The sequence below is a fragment of the Ailuropoda melanoleuca genome, chromosome 8 (genome assembly GCF_002007445.2).
Source record: "Ailuropoda melanoleuca isolate Jingjing chromosome 8, ASM200744v2, whole genome shotgun sequence".
NCBI lineage: Eukaryota > Metazoa > Chordata > Mammalia > Carnivora > Ursidae > Ailuropoda > Ailuropoda melanoleuca.
In genome coordinates, this window is record NC_048225.1 from 15,856,163 (window position 1) to 15,877,226 (window position 21,064).

The window sequence follows — 21,064 nt, forward strand, 5'->3', positions numbered from 1 at the left end:
CATATGATCTCACTTATATGTGAAATCTAAAAAGCAAGCAAACAAACAAAAAACCAAGGTCATAGATATAGAGAACAGATTGGTGGTTGCCAGAGGTGGGGAATGGGGTAGATGAAATGGGTAAAGGGCGTCAAAACTTCCAATTATAAAATGCAGTAAGTCTTGGGGATGTAATGAACAGCATGGTGACTATAGTTAATAAAACTGGATTGCATATTTGAAAGTTGCTAAGTAAAAATTCTCATCAGAAGAAAAAAATGTGTAACGACGTATGGTGTTGAGTGTTCGCTAGACTTCCGGCAGTGATCAGTTAGCAATGTATGAAGAGGTTGAATCATGTTGTACACCTGAAACTAATATAATGTTATATGTCAGTTACACCTCAATTAAAAGAAAAGATAAAAAGCAATTTTACCTATAAGTCTATCTCTCTGTGCAACTGCTTTCAGTGTGTGGGCCCTTCCTACCTTTAGCTCCCCTTGCGGATTTTATGTCATCTTAATTGATCTCAAAATCAGGCTGCTATCCAGAGGTCACTCCATATATGCCTGCCTCAGGACTCCATCCCTCTTCATCCTCTGCTCTCGTCTTGCTGGCCAGTTGCTGGAGCAGATGTCCTCACAACCATACAGGAAAGGACACACTTCCCCATCCTCAGTTAGAACAGAGCAGGGCAAGGGGGCTTAAGTTAAAACTCCAGAGGATTCTCTTAAATCCCATTCATTCTTCTACCACGCATTTCTTGAGACCCTGGGCGGGGTTAGGAACTGTGGTGGCCATTGAGAATGGATGTCATGTCCCCATTTTCACGGAACTCGTAGACTAGAGGGAGAGAGGAGCCCACAGAAAAGGAATGGTGTGATGTACCATGCGGTGGTAGTGAGGGCTGCTGGGGCCCAGAGCAGAGCAGGACTAACGCACTCTGTGAGAGGGCATGGTGCGTGAAAGCACGGAAATGGGAGAGGCTTGGTGTGTTTGCACATGAGCTCAGGATACCTGGGACGGAGCAAGCTGGGATCCTGAGGGACAGTCATAGGGGGAACTGTGGGTTGTGCTAAGAAACAGAGACTTTATTCCAAAGTTATTGACGAGCCAATGAAAAGCAGAAGGATTTCCTGATTGAAAGTTCTGAATTCATTCACTTGTCCATTTATTCTTTCACTCAACCAGTGTATTTTGAACTCCTGTTATGTACGAAGCCCAGAGCCAGGCTCGGAGTGTACGGTATTTAGTGAATAGTCATTGTCCTCGCTCTTACAGAGCCAGCCAGCCGTGGTGCACAAAGGAAGCTCATTTGGTGGCTCTTGCATAGAGAGTTGTTGTGTTTTTTTTTTTTAAGGTTTTATTTCTTTATTTGACAGAGTGGGGGGGGAAAGCACAGGCGGAGGGAGCAGCAGGCAGAGGGAGAGGGAGAGGGAGAGGGAGAAGCAGACTCCCCACTGAGCAGGGAGCCCGATGCAGGGCTCGATCCCAGGACCCTGGAATCATGACCTGAGCTGAAGGCAGATGCTTAATGGACTGAGTCACCCAGGCTCCCCCACTGCCATAGAGAGTTATAGGAAAAGGAAACTTTATTGCAGCTAACAATGGAAGCAAATCCCCTAACAATAGGTGTATATTTAAGCAAATTATGGTCCCCAGAATAGAATATTAAGGAACCATTAAAAACGGTATTTGCAAGCATAGGAGAAAAAAAAGACGGAAGGTGCAGCTTAACAGTATAGGGGAAATATTAATGATGTTCACTGGAAAAAGCAGGGTAAAATTTATACAGAGCGGTGAATATCAATGAGGAAAAACAAGCATAAAAAAAGACCATAACATATACAAAAATATGAATTATAGTTGCCCCTCAGCAGAGTGATTTTTCTGCTAGGTTATACTTTTTCTGTACCAAATATTTTTTCTCTATTAAGCACACATTCACTTGTCCCACCATAACTTGTTCTGTTATAAAAGGAAAGAGATGAAGAGACAAGAAATGAAAGCCAGAGGGGAGAAAGCAAGGACAGACACCTGTCTACCTGACATGACTTAAGGGCCATCTCTCCAGGAGGGCTGGGATGGGGCAACCGCATTAGGACCCGCGGCTGGTCACTCCTTGCTTAGCCACGACAGCCTGTGCTCTGCGATGTCAAGTTCCATCCCTGGTGACTCCGGGTGACCTCGGACAAGCCAGTCTCCCTGGTTCGAGGAGGTATTCCAAAGACCTCTCCAGGAAACAGGATAAGTAGGAGGATCTTTGGCCTCAGGGGGAGCGGGTGTTCCTTTTCGAATTCTAGACAAGCTCCTCCCTGCATCGCCATTTCCCTCTAACCTTCAGTCTGTTCGAATCCTGCTAGCAACTCATATTTTCGTTTTTATCTCTTACAGGAAATGATCGAAATGGCCTAGATTTCAACAGGCAGGTAAGGTCTTTCAGAAAGAAAACCTTTATTCTATCGATGTTGGGGTGGGAGGGGCGGCCACTTAGACCACGTCAGGTGCGGGAGATATAAAGATCATGTCAAGTTTGAGGGTGTTTATTCATAGGCTCGGTAGCTTTCAGGCTTGGGGGTCCCCCCCCGCCCCAGTCCACAATCCAATGTTGGGTCTCCACTATCGCCTCAAAAGAGTGCTGACCAATGGAGCACTTACGGGGGATTACGTGTTTGGCTGATATGTGCAGAATTTAAGACCACAGCTCTCTTCCCATCACGGCGTTTAGTCTGAGTTGCCTCTTGGGTGAGTCGGTCTGTGTGGACCGACTGTATGGAGAGGATGTATGGAGGTACCAAGGAAGGAGGGCCTGGGACCCTCAGGGAACTCCTGATGGAAAGGGGAAGGTAGAGGACAAAAGAGGAGGAACAGAACATGAGAGCCCAGGACAAAGTTTATAGCCTGGCTCAGTGGGACAGTGTAGACACAAGCTTGGCACCTTTGGAGAAAACCGAGTCATGTGGGGTTCGAGTTAGTCTGGGAGGGCTTCGGGTGGAGGCAGGTGGTGTTGGACAGAGTGCGGGTTGGCCAGATGTGAAGGGAAGGTTGGAGCAGAAGAAGAGGACTTTTCCCCCTTGATATCGGGCTGGCGGGAAGCCTGGGGCAGAGGGCTCGGACAGGGCATGATGCCAGAGCCGATGTGGGAGGGTAAGTTGTGGGGAGGAAAGCTAAGGGGGTCTGAGTTTTCTCAGCTGAAAAATTAATGGATTCCTTAAATTTGGCCGGAGGCGTGGGGCATGTATACAATGCCGGGTGTGGGAATGCAAAGAATTTTAAGACATGATCTCTGCCCTGGAGGAGCTTATAGTCTAGCATGGGGGGAGAGAGAGAGAGACAGAGAGAGAGAGACAGAGAGAGAAGAAGGAGAGGGAGAGGGAGGAGAGAGAGACTCCTCAGGGAATAATCATAATGCATTCACATCTCCGCTTTACTAGAGGTATGTAGAAAGCGTGGTGTCAAACAAATGGAAAGAGTTCATTCTTCCTGGGAGCTCAGGGCAGGCTTCATGGAGGAGGTAATCTTTGAATCTAGCTCTAAACAGTGAGCAGGAATCTCTCAGGCAGAGAAAAGTGGGGTGGAAGGGCAGAAAATCCCGACGTGGGGGTGCACCGGATCATCACGGGTCCCTTCTCGCTCTGATACTCTGCGTCCAGGTTTAGGTGACGGTCTGAGGTGGGACTGGAGATCAGACTCCTTCATCTATACCGTGATTTGAAGTCGCTACTAATGGTTCCTAAAGGGCTGGGTGCTTCGTGGGTCTATCCTTTGTGGTCAGAGAGCAATAATCTGGAGTCCCAAAGCCAAAACCTCTTAGGCAAGCACTTCCTGCATTTTGTCACTGTGGAAGTTGGCTAATGAGTGGAGGCCACCTTCTCTCTCTGTACTCGAGGCCTGAAGCAGAGAGAGGCTTTGGACTTAGCTACGAGGAGGGACTTGCCGCCAACATGGTTTATTAAACACCAGAACAGCCACCAAGGGAAAGAGACGGTCTTTGAATATGAGACCGATTCTTCTCTTGGGGGTAGTTTTGCCAGGTTTGCTTTAAGGGCGGGAGGATGGAGGAGATTCCCAAGGGTTCTATGATCCTGAAGGAGAGTCCGAAGTAGGTTGGGATGGGGCCTGTGCCCTGTGCTTTCCACCCCGAGGCGGCAGGCTGGCAGCCTGGGCGCCACCTCTTACTGTCCCCAGCCCTTGGAGAGGATGCACGGGGAGGAGCCCATTCCACACCAAGATGTGACCACACCAGCCCAGTCCGGAGGTGGCCTGCTCCACAGGCCTGGTGGGTTTAACTGCCTATGTGATCTTTTGGAAATTTGAGAAAACCTCGTGCTTGGGACAAGGCTGGGGGCAGCCCCTGTGGCCCTAGGCAGCCTCCAGAGAGGCCCTGGGCCCTTTGAACGTCTTTTGGGGTGTGGTTCGTCCAACAGTCAGGAGAAAGTATGCTGGTTTCTGCCAGGAGTGGGCCTCACTTGAGTTTGCTTCACTTAGCTGAGCCCCATGGGGTGGGTTGTTCCCTCCTCCCTCCCCTGGAAAGGGTTTTTGGATTTCTCATTACTGACAAGAACAGACATGACAGATCTTTCCTTTCAAGAAGGGGGGAATTTTGGAGAAAGAGGCTCAGCCAGGTCACACTCCTTTACACTCTTATGCCGGAGCGCTCCTCTGCTCACGCGCATACACACCCATGCCCCCCCCCGACGACTCCCCCCTGCTACCTGTCACTCTGTCCCTCAGTGCCATCCGACACGGACACCCGCAGGTCCACATTCACACCCGCTCTCCTGCAGACCCGGGATCTCTCAAGGCACTGCATTGACGGTCATACCTCCACACTTCAGGGAAGGAGCAAAGTAAACTAACATTCACTGCCTGCCAAGCTCTGTGCAAGGGGCTGTGGGCACTTTATCTCATTAAATTCTCACTACAAACCAAGGGTGACTATCCCCATTCGACAGGCGAGGAAGGCGCCTCCCAGGCAGCCCCACCTTTTTTTTGGCAAAGGATTTGGGAGATTGACTAATGCGCCGAGGGTCACATGATCGGCAGAGCCAGGATTTGAATCCACGTCTCTTGGACTCCAGAGCCCATCTTTCCCATGAAGCCCGGCTGCATCCTCCTCTCTACTCCCTCCACTCTCTGTTCCCGGCACACACACCATCCTCAGGGAGAGGCCTGGGAGCCAGAGGCTGAGTGTGACCTCACTGTGACTAACTGGGAGGAAATGGGAGGCAGAGGGTGTGGGGAAGGGAAGCAAGCGTGGTTGTGTAGGAGAAGCCTGGTATGGTACGGAGAAGGGGTTGGCAGACACCAGAGAGCACAGGATGAGCGGCTGCCCTTGGTTGAAGCCCCAGCTGGAAAGCCACAGCCAGTTGGTGCAGTTGGAAGTCGCAGCAGATCCTGGCTCAAGAGTCCTACAGTTGCATGAGCAAGGGCCACCGGCTCATCAGGACATTTCACACTGAGCCTGTTAACTTCCAGGTCCCAGGAAAGCAGCCTGAGCCTGTGTGGAGGAGAATTGTGGGAAGACCCAGGGACCCAGAGGCAGTGCTACCCTGCCATCCCTGGGAAGGATAAGAAAGTGGAGAGGCAGCAGGATAAGACCAGATCCCCGGATGGGGAGGAGGACGTCCTGGTGCCAATGCTGTTTCTCTACCTGTCACTAGTCATTGGCCTTAGACAGACCTTTTCATCTTCCTGGGCCTCAGTTGCCTCTCGGATAGAATGAAGACGCTTGGATGGGGTGATCTCCAAGCTCCTACAATCTGTCTCTTACGTTTCCTTAGTTCTTTCTTGCCCTATTCTGACGAGTTGGTTTGACTCCCACTCTCCTTTCATTTCTTTCTCTGAAGAGAAATAGGAAAGAGAGTGTCCATTTCTTTACCCTGAGCTGGAGAGAGTGGGGGGACATAAGTCCCACGAAATCTTTCCAGTCTTTATGATTTCATGTAGTCCACTGAAAAGAATCATTTGAAATGTAGAGGCAGAGGCAGAAGGATCCAGCAGCCTGGATGTGGGGCCCATCATTCATTCTTTGAATGTTTAGTCATTCTGAAGCGCTGGAGAGCGGGTGTCATGAGTAAGAAGATAAATTACAAAACAGCACAGTGAATTCCGTAAGAGATGGGTAGTGCTGAGCTCCTGGATACCTGCCTGAGGACATCACCACAGAAATGGTGTCTGAAGTGGGGACAGGGAAAGAGCAAGGTATCTGACTGGTGGAGAGGGAGGCAAGAATATTCTAGGCATAGCAGCCAGTGAGTGTGAGGGCTCGCTTGAGAAAGGGCATGGCTTCAGGGGAAGTGTGAGAAGATGAACATGGGGGGAGTTGAGGCAGGAGAACCCGGAGCTGTAAGTCGGGCCAAGTTGTGAAGAACTTTGAATGCACAGCAAGGAATTTTCTCCTGTGGGCAGTAGGGAGCCACTAGGCGTTTTCCAGCATGACTAGTTTCATTTAATGGAAGGACATTAGAGGGGGTGTGGGTGAGGAGCGAAGGGAGGTTGAAGGAGAGGCCTGACAGAATGCTGTTGCGGTAGGAGAAGTGGCCAAAGTTCAGGAGACGGATTACAGCAAAGAGGTCAAGCACAGGAACACAGTCAGACCGCCTGGGCTGCAATCGTGGCTGTGTGGCCTTGGGAAAATGCCTCACCTTCTATGTTCCTCAATCTCCTCATCTGGAAAATGGGGAGAATAATGGTACCTATCTCACAGAGTGGTTGCAAAGGTCAAATGAGAGCGCGTGTGCCTATCAGATAAGCGTCTAGAACATATAAACTGTATAGGTATTTGCTATTTTTTTTTTTTTTTAAAGATTTTATTTATTTATTCGACAGAGATAGAGACAGCCAGTGAGAGAGGGAACAGAAAGGAGGGGGAGTGGGAGAGGAAGAAGCAGGCTCATAGCAGAGGAGCCTGATGTGGGGCTCGATCCCATAACGCCGGGATCACGCCCTGAGCCGAAGGCAGACGCTTAACCGCTGTGCCACCCAGGCGCCCCGGTATTTGCTATTTTTATGACCGTGTCAGTATGCCTGGAGAGACTCAGATTTGAGAGAGAGGTCTGGTAGAAGAGCAAGAGGAGTTGGACAACAGCTTGGACTAGACGGCGAAGGAACGGGAAGGGTTCAGCATGATTCTTAGATTTCTAAGCTAAGCATGGGAGGGACTGCAAGCAGAGCTCAAGAGGCCAGGAGGTGGGACAAGTCTGTCCAAATGATGGAAGAGCTGGAAGGCAGAGAATGGGCTCTAGGTACCAATACACAGTGAGAAACTGGGATCTGGACACGGGGGGAGAGGTCAGGACGCATATCAGGGAGTCACCATTGAATCGTGTTAACTGAAATGGTGGGAGTGAGGAAGGCCCCCTAGAGATGGTGTGCGGAGTGGGATGGGGACTCTGGGAAGACCGGCAGAAGTATCACGTGTGGGACAGGCTGAGGAGTGGGTTCCTACAGACGAGACGAAGAAGGAGGGCTGGACAAAGGGACGGGGAGGAGAGCCGCACCCACAAAGGAGAGCCGTTCATGACAGTGGGGATAGCTGCAGCGCCAAGGGCTACAGAGGTACCGTAGCGCCCGAAGCCTGAAAACGGGTTCTGGGTTGGCAGTGAGATGAGCAGCGATGTCCTCATCGTGGTGTCTGTGCTAAGCACGGATGCCTGATTGCTGCAGGTGGGGGGCAAGTCAGAGTTCAGGAAATGAGGGAGAGACATGCTCATGAGGTGACAAAGGGGGGTGTATTGGCCTAAAGTGGAGACAGTGTGAAAGGAAGGCTTTGGAAGATGAGGGAGACTTTGGTGGGTATGGGTCTGGGGAAGGATAGGAAATGCCGTCAGCATAGGAGGCAGAAAAGAGAGAATGTGGACAGAGGACAGAGCCCCTGGAAGGGGTAGCCTAGGAGAAGAGAAGGACTCGTCTGAGATGGTGGCAGGGCTGGTTGCCCTGTCAGTGAGTTCAGGAGCCCAGGGGACAGCTCTCCGCCTCCATTCCCTGCTCTTTGGACCAACAGCTGGCTTCAGAAGGACGTTGGATGATAGAACTGGCTTCAGGCGGCCTTGGAGAGTCCACAGGGACAGGTTCCCCCACCGGGGAGCCTCAAGCTGTTCTGTCCCAGTGACTTCTGAATCCCTCACTCCCCACAGGCCACGAGTTTCCACCAGACAGATCAGAGCAATGTTTCCACATATGTTGTTGAGTGCCATCTTGCTAGAAGACTCCAAAAGTTCTCTGAGGCCAGGAGGATATCTGATGCAAGTTGGCAGGTGTCCTTGTCCCTAAGCTTCGTGCCTCCAAAGCTGAGAATCTGTGACCTGGGGTTTTCTCTCCATCCTAGGCTTGACAGCTTTCTCAGCTCGCCTGCACCAATAGGTGTCTCTCCCATGCCAGCCAGCCACGAACAGTTACCCCGGCATGCCCCCATATAGCATTACACTTTAAATTGGATGGGATTTCCCTTCACTGTTTTCTTGAGCGTGAACCACCATGGTTCTCTGGCTGCTCCCAGTATGTGTTGATTTGTAGTATGTAATTAGCTCAGTGGGACATCTTCTCTAAAATCAACAAAATTCAGCCTAAGGGAAGGTCTCTGAGGGTCCAGAATGATGGAGCGGCTTCTCCAGGGAGGCCCATCATGGGAACGCAGGCCAGGCCAGACCAGGCTCTCGAGCTGGCAAGGGAGGGTCTGCAGGGATGGCATAGTCGGCACTCTCCCCTGGCCGCTCAGGGGGCAGCCTCGGGAGAGCCAGTGCCAGAGCAGCCGAGCCCCAGACTGCAAGGGAAGGAACTGGTCGACCAAGTTCGACCGTTTCGTACCACGGACCTGTACTTTCCTGGCTAGTGAGGAGTCAGAGGGGACTAGAACATAGGTCCTGCCCGCAGGAGCTCCCAGCCAGTGGGGAAGAAAACACAGTGGAGGAGGCAGCGGGGGAGAGGGAGGTCCCCTGCACTGTGATATTGATGCCAATCTGGCTGGTTCCGCAAGTTTCAGAAAGCCGGGTAGGCACCCATTGTCAGGCACGGGTCAGGGTCACGAGCTGGAGGAAGGCTCTGAGATCTCCCCTACAAGACCTCGGGGCGGGGAGGGGGTGGGGATGGAAATTAAGGTTGGCCAGACTATCGGTCCTCTGAGGCTTGTTTCCCTTTGCGGGGCACCCACCTTCTGCTTCCGTGCTTCCGAGTAGAGACAGGATTACGGGGCTGTGGGGGCGGACTAAGAGGCAGAAGACGACGAGGAGCCAGCGAGCTGCATTTTGCCCAACTTCAAGTGTTTGTACGTAAGATCCGTCATTTTCTTTCCCCTCTGAGGTGCCAAAGCAATTGAAAATCAGATACAGGAGGCTGACAGAACTGTGTTGGGGACACGGTTTTGATGCAAGGCCACAGTGGGCTTCCAAAGACCGTACTTAAGGATGAAACACAGCCCCCAGGCACAGGTAGAGCTGGGGAAGGACAGACCTTAAAGTCCCTGCTAGCCAACAGGCAGGTCTGAACAGAGGGACCAGAAGGGACCAACCCCCACACACCCACTTCCTTCTAAAACGGTGGTTCTCAGCCTTATCAGACCCAATGTCCCTTGGAACAAGGATTCTAGAAAGCCCCCTTAGTCTCCTAGAATGGAATTTATAGAAAACACAAATAAACATTCACAGGATGCTCTGATTTGAATAAAAGAATGAAAAAGAATTTAAACTAAAATAATAGATATTTCAGCAAGCAAATCCTTGGGCATACTCCCTGGGAAGGTTCAACGAGCCAATAGCATGCTAGTGTCCAGACGACAGACACAAATACAGACTGATAATGGTATGTTCTAGTGCCAGCTCAAAAGCCGTGATTTTCCAAAATGTGAATTCTCCATAAAGGTCCAAACAAAATTAGATAAAAATCTTTCCTCAATTTACACAGAAAATGGCATCCCCGGAAAAAAGCCAGTGCCTATTAAAAGTATGCAAAAGATACTTGGTGCTCCTATAAAAAAAAACGAATTGGGTTCTAGGCTCCCATGATCATAGGAAGGCAGGCTGCTCATGGACACAGGTGTCTGGTGCAGCATTTGGAAGTTGAATGAAAGGTGCCTGGGACAGAAGCACTTCTTGTTCGGTGTCCCCTTCTGCATTGCAGCAGATCTAGAATGCCTACCCTCTGCCCAGTAAATGCAAATCGAGTCCCCCCCCATTAGCTGGAAAAATCACCCCACAGTTTTCAGAAAACGATTTCCAGGTTGGCAGTCATCCCCAGTGAGGACAGCTGACCCAGACCCACCAGGGACACAGGTCCCTTCCACCAGGAAAGCAAGATTTACTTGCTGTGAAGGCTGTGGTCCTTCTACACACACAGCCTCTACCCTCAGAGAACATACTTGCTATCCAGTGAGGGAGACGGGTCCGAGACATTCCTAAAAATATCGGGACGAGTGCTATGTCAGCCAGTGCTGCCGGAACAGGGGATGAGCTGGGCTCGAGGAATGGCTTAGGTAGATGTGCCGCAGAATTAATTTTCAGGCAAGAGGTGACGGGTAAGATTAAATGACTCCTTTCTCCAGAGGGATTTCCCCACGGTGGTCAAGGTAATAGGACAATAATCATATTTACTGGCTCCTGCCTGTGTGCAGGCACGGAGCGCAAAATGCATTATTAGCTATTACCATGATGTCAAATATCCATTATTCCATTTAAAACTTCTGGCAACCCTGTGAGGCAGTTGGGATCATTCCAGGTCTATAGATAAGGAAACCCAGACGCTGAGCGGTGAAGGCATTTTCCCACCATCACGTCATCCAGAGGTGAGTTGAAAGCCAGGCCCGCCGGACTCCAGACAACCCGGCCTCGCCCCCCTCCATGGCCCTGCTTGTCTTGGGGGAGGCATCAGACAGCAGGCTTGAGCCGATTGTATTGTGCCTCCTATCCCTCATCCGAAGCTGAGAGCAGTGAGAGTGTCTCCTTCCTAGGCATGTCGTAAGGATTAATTACAGCTGAGATATATAACTCAGAATAGTCTCTGACATACGGTAATCGACCAATAAACATTAGCTCCTATTACTTTCTGATGAACGAGAACCCATAATTTTCTCGTTCTCTCCTCTCCCTGTGTGGCTGCGGAGCTGGGCTCGCACCAGTTTAGATGAGCTGCTGATGCCGCCAGAATGGTAATTTTTCCTGCGATCCCTGAGCTCTCAAGCTAAGCCCCCCACCCACCCCAAGCTTGGGTGGGAAGCCCTTGATCAGTGTCTTTGCTTTTGGAGAGCTGGGCATGGGTCTTCCTTTGCCAGCCATGCGAGGCTCAGATGTCAGCTGTTCGCCGTTTGTGGCCCCGGGCCTCAGCCCCAGTATCGGATGGTCCGAGCCTTGCTGAGAGCAGGGCAGTGAGGAGCAGACAGGCGCAGGAGCAGCCGTGGAGTGTCGGGGGGCCTGTCCCTAGCACACTCACCAGAGTGTGCCAACACCACCGTGGAGCCCGTCTGGGGCCCTGACTCCAGCACTGGCGTAAGTGCATGTAAGCATCTAGACAGGGCATGGAGATGGACTGTTTTCCCTCTCCGTGCAGGGGTGGGGAGATGGAGAGCAGCGAGGTTGCCAGGCGAAGAGGCCAGCCTCTGAACCCTCGCCCTGATTCTGCAGGGATACAGAGGGGGACTTCCCTTGGAGATTTCAGTGAGTTGCCTTTGGTGGATGCAGACTCCGGTGAAGGGCCAGCCCTTCCTCCTCTCACGCAGGAGTCTTTTTGGAGCAGCAGTGTTGAAAGGGAAACTGGATTTGGCCCCAATCACGGAAGAAGCTAATACCATTTATCGAGCCCTCAGCTTAATAAGCACCCTGGGTTGGGTCTTTCATAAGTAGTATCTCATTTAAACCTGCCAGCAACCCAGAGCTGTAGCTTTTATGCTCTTCATTTCACAGATGGGGAAACAGGGTCTCAGAAAGGTCAGGGAACTTGCTTAGAGCCAGGATTCAAACCGAGGAGGATGGAATGTGCTGGACACTTTGCGTGGGGTTAGATCTTACTTGCTATTACTTAATTCTTACGACAGCCTGGTGAGTGAGGATTATTATGCCCATTAGATAGCTGGGGAAACTGTAACTCAGAGCTTAAGTAAGTTACCCAAGGTGGAGCTCAGATACACAATAGGTCTGTCTGACTGTACCCGGCTGCGAGAGAGAGAGAGAGAGAGAGAGAGAGAGAGAGACCGCGAGCGCATGCGTGAGCGAGTACTCCTGCGGGTGAGACGTGACCTCACATTGCCCAGAGCCCCTCGTTTGACACCCGTACAGTACTTTTCCACATTTCCAGAGCCTTCTCACTCATACCGGCTGCTGCAGGCCTCTCACAGCCACAGCTTGCCAGCTAGGATGGCAGAGATAACATCTGCAGGCTCGGGGAAGGGTGCCAGGTAAAGGGTGGGGTGAAGAAGGGTTCCCACCCAGAGGGTTCCCCTGGCCCCACGAGAAGCACCCCCTCCCTGGGCCTGTGCGTGAGAAGGGTGCAAGGAGAGGAGTGTTTGCCTGTGTACGTGCCTGCAGGGCCGCGGGTGGGACCTGGCTTTCTCTCTGCCCCCGAGGCAGAGGGCTGTCAAGGCAGCTCTAGGAACCAGGAGGTAACTTCTCCCAGACTCACAGCTGCAGTTGAAAATATACTTTTTCCGTCTCAAACTTCCTTCCCCTCGTCCAGCCCCGAGAATGGCTTTGAAGGCTACTCCCAGGGCTCAGGAGCTGTTCCTACCTCTGTGCCCATTCGGTTCCCTGAAATAGCAAAATAACTTGCAGGTAAGTGGTCGAGCCAGGGCGTATTCAGTTTACCTTGATGCAGGGTCTCCTCGCTAGCAGGCACTGTGTTTGGTGCTGGTCTGCTGTCTCCAAATCCAGCTCGTTCTGCTAATCACAGCTGCCGTCCCATAGCCCCCCTGGACCTCTGCTGCTTGGGTTCATATCAAGCGTCAAGACTCCCCCCGCCTCCGCCCTGTGTGTCTACTAAACTCCCTTTGGCTCGCAACCCCCAAGGATCCTTGGTTCACATCCTGTTTTGCTTTTGTTTCTTGGCGGCTCCTCTCCTGCGCTGGCACCCGGATTTCGTTGGCATGGACTGCTGCAGGGTGTCCCTGGTTTGAGGCTCACAGATGACAGACAGCGTGCTGGTCAGAGGTCTAGCTCTGGCACCACACTGACCTGGATTCGAATCTTGGCTCTACCCACAGGCCCTGTGTCATCTGGTCACTTCACTCTCAGCCTCAGTTTCTGCCTCTGTAAAACGGGGGGAAATAACAGCATGAACCTTAGAGCATTGTTAGGAAGAGGGTTTAATGAGATTTTGAATGGAAAGTACCCGGGACATGGTAAACACTCAATAGACGGGAGTTATTGGTGCTGTCACAGTAACATTGGTTGGGAGGCCTGGTGTTTACCTTTTTCCAGATGACAGTTCTGCTCAGATACCCCCGACCGCTGGCCTTCCTCTGAGGGTTCTTCCCTGTGCCCTGGGACCTGACTTAGCCCGTTACTAGAGCAATAATAAGAAAAGTATGCCAGACTTGGTGTGTGCCAGGTAAACACAGGCCTGTCTCACTATCTCACTATACCTAAGGGAGCAGTTCCCGATATGTACATAAGTCGAAGTTTTGTAAACAAAATCTGACTTTCTTCACCAAGAGAGCCTGCTATTTAAAGGACTATTAGATTGAATCTTTTCTTTTCTTTTTCCTTTTTTTTTTTTTTTTTTACTTAAAGGTTGTATTTATTGGGGCGCCTGGGTGGCACAGTGGTTAGGCGTCTGCCTTCGGCTCAGGGCGTGATCCCGGCGTTATGGGATCGAGCCCCACATCAGGCTCCTCCGCTGTGAGCCTGCTTCTTCCTCTCCCACTCCCCTTGCTTGTGTTTCCTCTCGCTGGCTGTCTCTATCTCTGTCGAGTAAATAAATGAAATCTTTAAAAAAAAAATAAAGATTGTATTTATTTATTTGAGGGAGAGAGAGCACTAGCAGGGGGAGGGGCAGAGGGAGAAGCAGACTCCCTGCTGAGCAGAGAGCCAGGGGCTTGATCCCAGGACCCAAAGGTCATGACCTGAGCCGAAGTCGGACTCTTCACCAACAGAGTCACCTGGGGCCCCCCAGACTGAATCTTTGCAATAATGAAAAATATCCTTTTACAGTCAGTTAGAACTAAACATCATCCATTGCATTTATTTGCTTAAAGTGAGTTATACGTTAATCTTGCTCCCCCCATCCCCCCCACTCCCCCCTTCACTCCCCTAGTGATATCTCTCCGAGAACGCGTGTAATCCTAACAAGAACAATGTTTCAGCTTTGCCCCATCTCCCTGGATAGGCTCATCTGAGGACTGGGAAGTGAGTTTTGTAGACGGCTTGTTTGCTGGTAAATGAGGCCTGGAAAGATTTGGACACCCAGTCACCGGGGGTAAACGTGGATTCCTGCAACGGGCAGGGGTGGGATGCCTCTGTGTCCCCTAGCTCTGGGCTGGGACCCTCAAAGAGAGGAGCGATCGAGTTGCTAGGGCGAGAGCCAGCAGGCCAGAACAGGTTAAGAGCACTCTGTCTGCAGCGAGAAACGAGGCCACTGCCCAAAGGCAAGGTCTCTTCCTCTCTGACATGAGCCAGAACCAACTTCCTTTCTGAGGACTTGGTGCTTCCCCTTTGCACTCAGCCTGGCAGCACCGAGGGCAGCTTCCTGGCTAGCAGGGTACTTCCCAGAGCATGGCCTTGCCCAGGGGCCCCGGGAGGGACGGACACTTTTCGGGCATAAAGCCAAGTGGGAACAGCAGCGGGACCTGGGGGTTGGCCTTTGCCTGGGATCTGGCAACTCGGCAAGGGCCCAGCGTTCTCAGGGAATGCTCGGGCAGGCCTCCGAGGGAGCAGGATCTGGAGAGGCCAACTTCACAAGAGGCCATCAGGTGCCCTCTTTCCCAGATCGCAAGAACATCTAAGTGCTGGCTGGGTGCTCCGGGGAAGCAAGGAGAACTGTCTTTGAGGTCTTGCAGGTGTCCTGCAGGTAGAGAGGAACGGGAATTACACAGGCATCTGGACTCTGTTTGGAGGGAGCCCTGGCGCCGTCGTTTACCCCCACTCTCACCCTCCTGTCAGGCTCTCATTCATCTTTCCAGACCCAGCGCAAAGGTCTCCTTCTCCAGGCAGCCCCCCGGGACCATCCCCTCCACCTTCTGTATCTCAACAGGCTTCTACCGTGAGTGGGTCTGCCTCCCGGACCAGAATGTGAACGACTTGAGGAAAGGGTCTGCATTTTAATTATTCCAGTAGAGCAGTGCCTGGCACAGAGTGGACATTCTGCAAGTGTTTCCTAAATAAATGGGTTGAGGGATAATTGGCATGAAACTGTCTGCCTGCCCACCCATCCCTCGGTCCTGGGTGCTGTGAACTCCCATCTCTCTGCTTATCACGGCATTCCGTTCTTCACACTGCTCCCTGTCATCTTTTTCTCAGCAAGTGATCTGCAAAAACTCACCCCTCTCCCCAGGAAGGTGAGCTTGTTGGTATTATGCAAATAGAGTATGTCATGGGCTCCATCCAGTCAGCTCTGGGTAAATATTTCCCAACTCCTCTGCTTGCTGGCTGGCTGGACCCAGGAGCGGTTGGCTGAGGCTCAGGTTTGCTTGGTGCTAGGGCCCCTGTCTAAGGAATCCAGGGTCTGCCTAGAGGACACTGACCAACCTAGTGCTTTAAACTCTTTGAGGTGGTCTTCAGCACCAAGCCACGTAGCCCAAGCCAAGAGCAGACCCCTTAACAAATGCTTCTTAGGGTAATGTGGCTCTCCTGGGACTGCCCTCTCCTGGCCAGTTCCTGGAAGCAGTGGTGTTAGGGTTCTCCAATGACATCTAATATCACTGTGACTATTTTTCATCAGCAAATTTGGGGTGCATCTCTAACTCTAGACTGAGTCAAAGACACACAGAGCCGCAGGACCAAAGGATCCCATAGGTCAGAGGTGCCGTGTTCCCAGAAGGGCTTCCCAGACCTCTGCTGTCCCCCACAAAGGCTTTTTCTTTCTCCCTCCTACTTCGTATGTCAATACACTTATTATAACTTGACATCTTACAACTAAGCTTTCATTATCTGCAGTGACTTTTTATTTTTATTTTATCATTATTTTTTAAAGATTTTATTTATTTATTTGACAGAGATAGAGACAGCCAGCGAGAGAGGGAACACAAGCAGGGGGAGTGGGAGAAAGAAGCAGGCTCATAGCAGAGGAGCCTGATGTGGGGCTCGATCCCTTAACGCCGGGATCACGCCCTGAGCTGAAGGCAGGCGCTTAACCGCTGTGCCACCCAGGCACCCCTGCAGTGACATTTTAAAAGAGGAAAATAGAGCAAATTTTTATGAGGCTAAATATATTCAGTTTTTACCATCTGAGATTTTGCTTCTTTGGGGGGGGGTTGTTAAAATATTAACTGTATGTAATGAAATGATCTCACACCCCTGCTAGACGGCCCTTGCCCCCATGTCTCTGCAGAAGCTCACCCAGGATTTCAGTCTCACCACCCAAAGTGCAGCCCACTCCAGGGTTGAGCCGATGGCACTGTTAGGCCATTTTTTTCTCCTGTTAGATCCTGATCAACCTCCCTGTGGTCACGATCTCTGGGGTTGTCACTCTGTTTGCCTTAGCTCCAGGCCCCGAGTCCTTCCCCTCCACATGACAGCCGTTCCATGTTTGAGAAGAGCTATGACCCCGAAATCTTGCCCTTGACATGCAGATACCCGCAAGTCCCCAAATGATTCCACACATCAGGTTTCTGACTGCTTTACTGAAAGCAATTACACACATAACACACACACACACAACACACATAATAATACAGGAATGCCTTCTGGTTGTAAAAAAAAATTAATAACAGAGATAAAAAGGAAGACTTTTGATCCCTGTCCCATCTCAGCCCTCTTCCCAGAGGTAACGCCTGTTCTTGGTGTGGCGTGGATATGTCTAGAAGACTTTTCTTTCTGCCCCTGCACTATGGACATAGGTACAGATGGAAATGTGTAAATGCTTGTGGATTTTTAAAAGTGCATATTTACATACATATATGTGTATACATTATACTGTGTGTATTCTTCTGCAACTTTCTTTTTAAACTTAAAGATGGGATTTATAGATTATTTCATGGCAATACATATCGTTATATGATTTTCGTGACCACGTAACATTCTATGGTTCCAGTGTAATTTTACTTTTTTATTACCCTATTGATAGGCAGTGGGCTGTTTTAAGTTTATTTGGGGTTTTTTTGTTTTGTTTTGTTTTGTTTTGTTTTACAGGGCTCCGATGAGCTCCTATGTGCCTTGATGCCTTTATCTGCATATATTTTGGTCTACCAATCACCCTCTTTAAGGGTGATATCCACAGGTGTGCAACATTCAATTGTCACTTGACATCTGGTTATAGGCCAGAGCATAGTGGGGTCCCTTGTTCATTTGCTCATCCATTTCCTCGTTCAACAAACTTCTGCTGAGCAGTACTCTACCTGTGTTATGCCCTGATTACAGTCGTTCCAAGCACAGACAAGCCTATAGTCGGCCTGTCTTCATGGAACTTATGTGGTCAAACAGGCGAGTCCCCCTCGATTCTCTGCTTCCGTTAGTACAGCCTAGCCTACAGATTGTTTTCAAAGATATTTATATCACACTGTCAACTTACATGCTCTTGGAATTCATTAATGTCTCTCAAGTATTTTTAAATATTAACTGTTGCCTCAACTTGTACAGCTAATTTTCATATTCTTAGTAGAGGATTCTCACATTTGCTCCAACATTTTTATCTTATTACTTTCTTCCCATCCTTCCCTTTGTATTTTCAAGATTTTTTTTTTTTTAAACTTGATATCTTGGGGCAAAGTACTAGGCAGCCCTGGTCCTCATATGGAGATTTATGAAGTATGCAAGCCACAGCTCAATTTACTGATTGCATTCTTAGCAAGACTGGACCACGCGCAGAGTCCTACGGCAATGCCATGGGAGACGTCGCTCCTAGATGATAGTGACTTGTTAATTAGTCCTATCTTGACCATATGACCCCATCTTGACCTCCAGGGGTAACACATACATGCGTCTATACATGTATACATGTGTACGTACAATAATTACAGCATTCTCCAGATCTTCATTTCAAGGAACCCTATAGGAAAGGAAATCAGCCTAGTGTGATATGGTGGAGAGAGGGTTGATTCTAGATCCCATCAGACCCAGGTTCACATTCCACCTCTGCCACTTCCTGGCTGTAGGACTTTGGGAAGGCGTTTGACTTCTCTGAGACCCAGTTTCCTGTATTCTAGGATTGTCCGAAGCATTTATGCATTAATCTCCCACGGATCCAATCAACAGCTACTAAGTAACAGGCATCGTGCTCTGCTGGGCAGGCCATAGCAAACAAGACAGACCTCCCAGGTTAACAAACGTGCACCATCGTTATCGTCATGTTGTTTTGGGGGCAAAAGCAAGGAACAGCTTCCTTGGAATATATTTTACAGACACTTAGCCCGAAGTCCTTGAGACCTGGGTAAGAATCTGAGATTATTTCCCTTTCTAAGCAGGGAAACAGACAGATGGTTAGCGAATCCTTTGACGCAAGCTCACTCAACCTTTTCATAACAAACTTGGTAACTGCTCCCCAGCCTTCAAAAATTTAGCTCACACTGTCAATTGTGGGGGTTCAACCAACCCTTGTCCCGGGAACCCTATCCCAGGCTAATAGGGGTAACAGGATAGATATGTACTCAATAAAAATTGAACCAAAGGGGGAGCCCAATGTTAGAGCTGCATTGAGCTACTATAGCGGCTCGCTTATCCAGAGAGCCCGAAGCTTCACCTGTTTAGAACCACACTGAGAATAAGAAGGGAGCAAACCAAGTCCTTTCTCAGAGCCTTAAATTTTCATTTCAGAAACAGTTGTAATGAGCTTAATGATCTGGTTTTTCCAGCCCTTAGCAAATAAAAGCTGCAAATTTGAGCTGGAATAGGGACTGCTAGAAGCAAACATACCAACAGTAGCAGATAAAAATCTGGTGCAAGAAAGGAGTTTAAGGAGCACAGCTAAAGAAAAAAAACTATTGGGGGCCGTTCAGTGCCTCGGCCAACAGAGGCCAAACACTTTGTCCCCCCGAGGGCATGACTGCTTTTAAAAGGAGTTCACAATTATGACTTGAGTCACTCACTAAATTATCTTTCAGCTACTCTTCAAGGGAAAGTAGAGATGTATATATCACCTTTTAGCAAGATCTCTGTTCAAAATGAAAGGAATCAATACCTATCCCAGACTGAAATAAAAGTCTTTGGAGCTGCAAGGGGATAGATTTCAGGACTGGAAATCTGCTTATGTGGGAGGGGTGGGGGGAATCCTGAGGATTCGAAAGATATGCTGGATTTTAAATCAAAGACTTGGCTTCAGATCCTAGTTCTCCTGCTAGCCAGCCATGTACTTCGGATAAATCTCTTACCTTTTGTCACCTTTGTTTCCTCAACTGTCAAATGGGAATAACATAACTGCCTTTTCAATCTCGTGGGAATATGCTGAAAATCAACCAAAATTGTATGTTTGAAAGTGCTTTGTAAACCGTGGAACATCATGGAAAGGTCTAAGGGAGGTCTGTAGGCCACATCCCAGGCAGTGCCTGTTGGTAGACGTTGACTTAAGATGCGAGAAGAGAGGATTTGGGTTATTACTTATTGCTAAACACACACGCACACACAGGAATATCCATGTATGTGTGTGTGTGTGTGTGCGCACTGACATCACGTGCCCCTAAACCTCTCAAGCATTTCCTCTCCCCAGGCAAAAGAAGAAAATCTGCAACTAACTTTAACACCTCGTAAACTAAAAAGATCTACACGGATACATGACATTTGGAGTGCTTCCTGTTTCTAATCTTTCTCTTCTCATTTAAAATTAATAATTAGCTTTTGAAAATTAAACATTGCAGAGCTGTGTGACCTCACAAGTGCACGCCTTCTGGAACCCTAACAGCCCTCCACCCCACCACCCGGCATTTGGGTTGGCCGTGGCCTTTCAGACTGGTGTCTGGGTTGGTTCTTTCAGTCCTGCGGGCACCCAACAGGGAATTCCTGAAATAGACAGTCATTTGTTACAAAGGATAAAGCTTCAGAGGTAGAAATATATTTTCCGTCCCCAGATCTCGCCATGGTGTCTCCTCTGCTGCGTTCCTGCTGTTTGGGCCTTGGGCGCCTCCTCACTGGTTCTTAGCTGGACAGTTATACTCAACACCCTTTTACCAGTTCCCTGCTTGTGATGTATCCTCTTCCAGCCCAAACTCCACACCGCTGTCGGCATAACGGAGCGGAGCAACAGTCTCTCCATGCTATTCCCCTCTACTCCTGTTACACTTTGCCCCCAGAGTCCAGTCTGAACTCCTCTGTAGGGCACACAGGGCTTCCAAGGGCCCTGGCTGCCCGTCTAGGCCTCCCTCTCCCCGACCCCACACAGGGGCAGCAGCAGCTGAACTGCTTGTCGCTCTCGCCCTCTGCAACTTTGGACAAGCTCTTCCCGCTGCCTGGCATGCCCTTCTTGCCTTCTCCTGGTGAGCCCCCTTCACCGTTCAGGGCTGCTCAGAAGGACTTTTCTTCCGTGGGGCCTCCCTTACCTCATTCCCCTTTCTCTAGCTGTGGTCTGCCCTGCCACGGTGAGTGACAACCTCTCCACGCGACCACCGTGCACACTTCTGATCGCTGCAAGCATCGTGTGGTAGCTGGTTCCTTCCTGCAAGCTGTCTCCTAATTCACCTGGGAGGCCCCTGTTCACCTTTGTGCCGCTAGTTCCCTGGAGTATACAGTAAGCACATACTAAATGCTTCTTGCATTAAACTGAACTGGGAAGGGAACCTTTATGGGATAGGAAACCTGTGTTTCTGTTTTGTTTTTTTTTTTAAAGATTTTATTTATTTATTCGACAGAGATAGAGACAGCCAGCGAGAGAGGGAAACACAAGCAGGGGGAGTGGGAGAGGAAGAAGCAGGCTCATAGCAGAGGAGCCTGACGTGGGGCTCGATCCCATAACGCCGGGATCATGCCCTGAACCAAAGGCAGACGCTTAACTGCTGTGCCACCCAGGCGCCCCTGGAAACCTG

The 21,064-nt window shown here is 50.0% G+C and overlaps 1 protein-coding gene across 4 annotated transcripts in view; it reads left to right on the forward strand.

Annotated features, from left to right (window-relative positions):
- POU2F3 (POU class 2 homeobox 3) overlaps positions 1–21,064 on the forward strand; it is an 82,686-nt gene that overhangs the window by 33,368 nt on the left and 28,254 nt on the right. For all 4 annotated transcript variants that reach the window (XM_034665981.1, XM_019793190.2, XM_034665982.1 and 1 more), the window contains exon 3: positions 2,374–2,408. In XM_034665981.1, the coding sequence (XP_034521872.1) occupies positions 2,374–2,408 (35 nt within the window). The remainder of the gene's footprint in view (positions 1–2,373; positions 2,409–21,064) is intronic.